Source organism: Austrofundulus limnaeus, unplaced genomic scaffold, assembly GCF_001266775.1.
Source record: "Austrofundulus limnaeus strain Quisiro unplaced genomic scaffold, Austrofundulus_limnaeus-1.0 Scaffold848, whole genome shotgun sequence".
In the NCBI taxonomy this organism is placed as follows: Eukaryota; Metazoa; Chordata; class Actinopteri; order Cyprinodontiformes; family Rivulidae; genus Austrofundulus; species Austrofundulus limnaeus.
Genome location: NW_013953250.1, coordinates 134,874 through 136,625, shown reverse-complemented (window position 1 = coordinate 136,625; position 1,752 = coordinate 134,874). Strand labels below are relative to the sequence as shown.

Genomic DNA, 1,752 nt, shown 5'->3' with positions numbered 1-1,752 from the left:
AGATTGTCTTGACCATGTCTACATGCCTAAATGCACTGAGTTGCCGCCATGTGATTGGCTGATTAGAAATTAAGTGTTAATGAGCAGTTGGACAGGTGGACCTAATAAAGTGGTATATATATATACGTATGTAGACTAATCTGACTTTAGTTTTGTTCTCCTCCTGTCCTCCAGACGAGCTGTTCCACAAAGTTGCTGAGGATTACAACGACAGCTCCTTCCAGTACATGACAGGTGAGTTTACGCTCGTTTTCACTGAGACGGTACGGCGCTGACAGAACCGTCAGCTTTCATCCAGAGATSATGATCCCTTCTTTTTGTTTCCATCAGAGGAACCGGGCGTGGACTTGGGCCAGAAGAAAGACTCGATCTTTTACAGCTGCTGCCACAACAACTGACTCTGAGCAGCAGGAAGAGTGACAGACTTGTCCTGGAGTCAAAGCTGGGACGTGCTGGGATGATTCTAAATCCAAATAAGAGGAGCTGTTTGTAACTCCATGTTTATTTATTTAGTGCCATAAAGAGCTGAAGGGTTTTTACAGAGGAAGGCTGCTCTGAAACTGAGGCGTCCAGGAGTTTAAAGACCCTTTGTGTTGTATCTCCGCGTGAAACGATCCATTTGTCTGTAGCTCACTCCAGCGCTACAGATCTGAACCATGAGAGGCTGGGGTTAGAATCATCACCGATGAAGGCGGTGAAAACTGTGCTGGTTCAGAGTTTCAGGACGACGAGTCGTGTTTACAGCAGTTTGTTTTATTTACCTCCAGTCGTGCAAACRGTCTTCATCAGTGTTCAAAGTGAGGATCTAATTTTTACTCAAACCACTTTCACATCTGGTGTAACACACGACACAATCTTCAGACTCGTTTGAATCGACAGCACGGCTGGAAGGATTGTGTTGACGTTCTATTTTTGTTTTTGTTTTTTTGCCCATGTGACACTTTAGGATGTATTATAAAGCTGATAAACAGCTCAGCTCAATGGTCACAGATGTTGCTACAGCGTTTCTGTGGAAAACTGCGAGGGTGAATACAGACGCAGGAAATGTGTTGGTACCATTTCACAAGAATAAAACAAAACAAAACAGATGTGACTGGAAGCCAAAAAGCTCCAGTTTTGTCTCAGTTTGAATGTTTTTCTTCCATTTCACTATTCGGCTCATCAACCTGGGGTCGCATTTCCTCTTGCGTCCATGCCTTGTGAGGTTGACAGTTCAACGAACCTTCATACTTTTTAATAATCCTGTCAGCTAAGGTCAGAGGACCACAAAGCTGCTTGGAGATGGTCTTGGAGGCTTTAGCTCGAACATTTCTATCAATAATCTGACTTGTGGTTTCTCTGGTCTAGGTTCAGGGTTGTGGTTTCTCTGGTCTAGGTTCAGGGTTGTGGTTTCTCTGGTCTAGGTTCAGGGTGGGGCTCACAGCTGAACCGGGCTGTTCTCTTTAAACATGCTGAACGTCTGGTGAAAAGCTTGAAGGAACCTGTGAGGTCCAACAGTTAGATTCATGGCTTTAATGCTAACATTAATTAGCTCAACCTGTTAGCATAGCTTTGGAAGAAACGTTTTAAACTTTTTATGCTCAACTTGATCATAATACATTAATATAGATGTATATTAATGTATTTTTTCTGAAGCACTTCAAATGTGAAATGAAGTGTTTCTTTAAGTGTACCAACAAGTTTATCTATGTCTGCACCTTAAAGAGATCCCTGATTAGTTGTAACATTAGACTTTATTTGATAAACTTATAT

General features: G+C 42.2%; 1 protein-coding gene across 1 annotated transcript in view; it reads left to right on the top strand.

The window, feature by feature from the left end:
* rab24 (RAB24, member RAS oncogene family) overlaps window positions 1-1,088 on the top strand; it is a 13,481-nt gene extending 12,393 nt beyond the window's left edge. The window contains exons 8-9 of the mRNA XM_014029069.1: window positions 175-234; window positions 331-1,088. Of these exons, the coding sequence (XP_013884523.1) occupies window positions 175-234; window positions 331-398 (128 nt within the window). The 3' untranslated portion in view covers window positions 399-1,088. The remainder of the gene's footprint in view (window positions 1-174; window positions 235-330) is intronic.
* The last annotated feature ends 664 nt before the right edge of the window (window positions 1,089-1,752 follow it).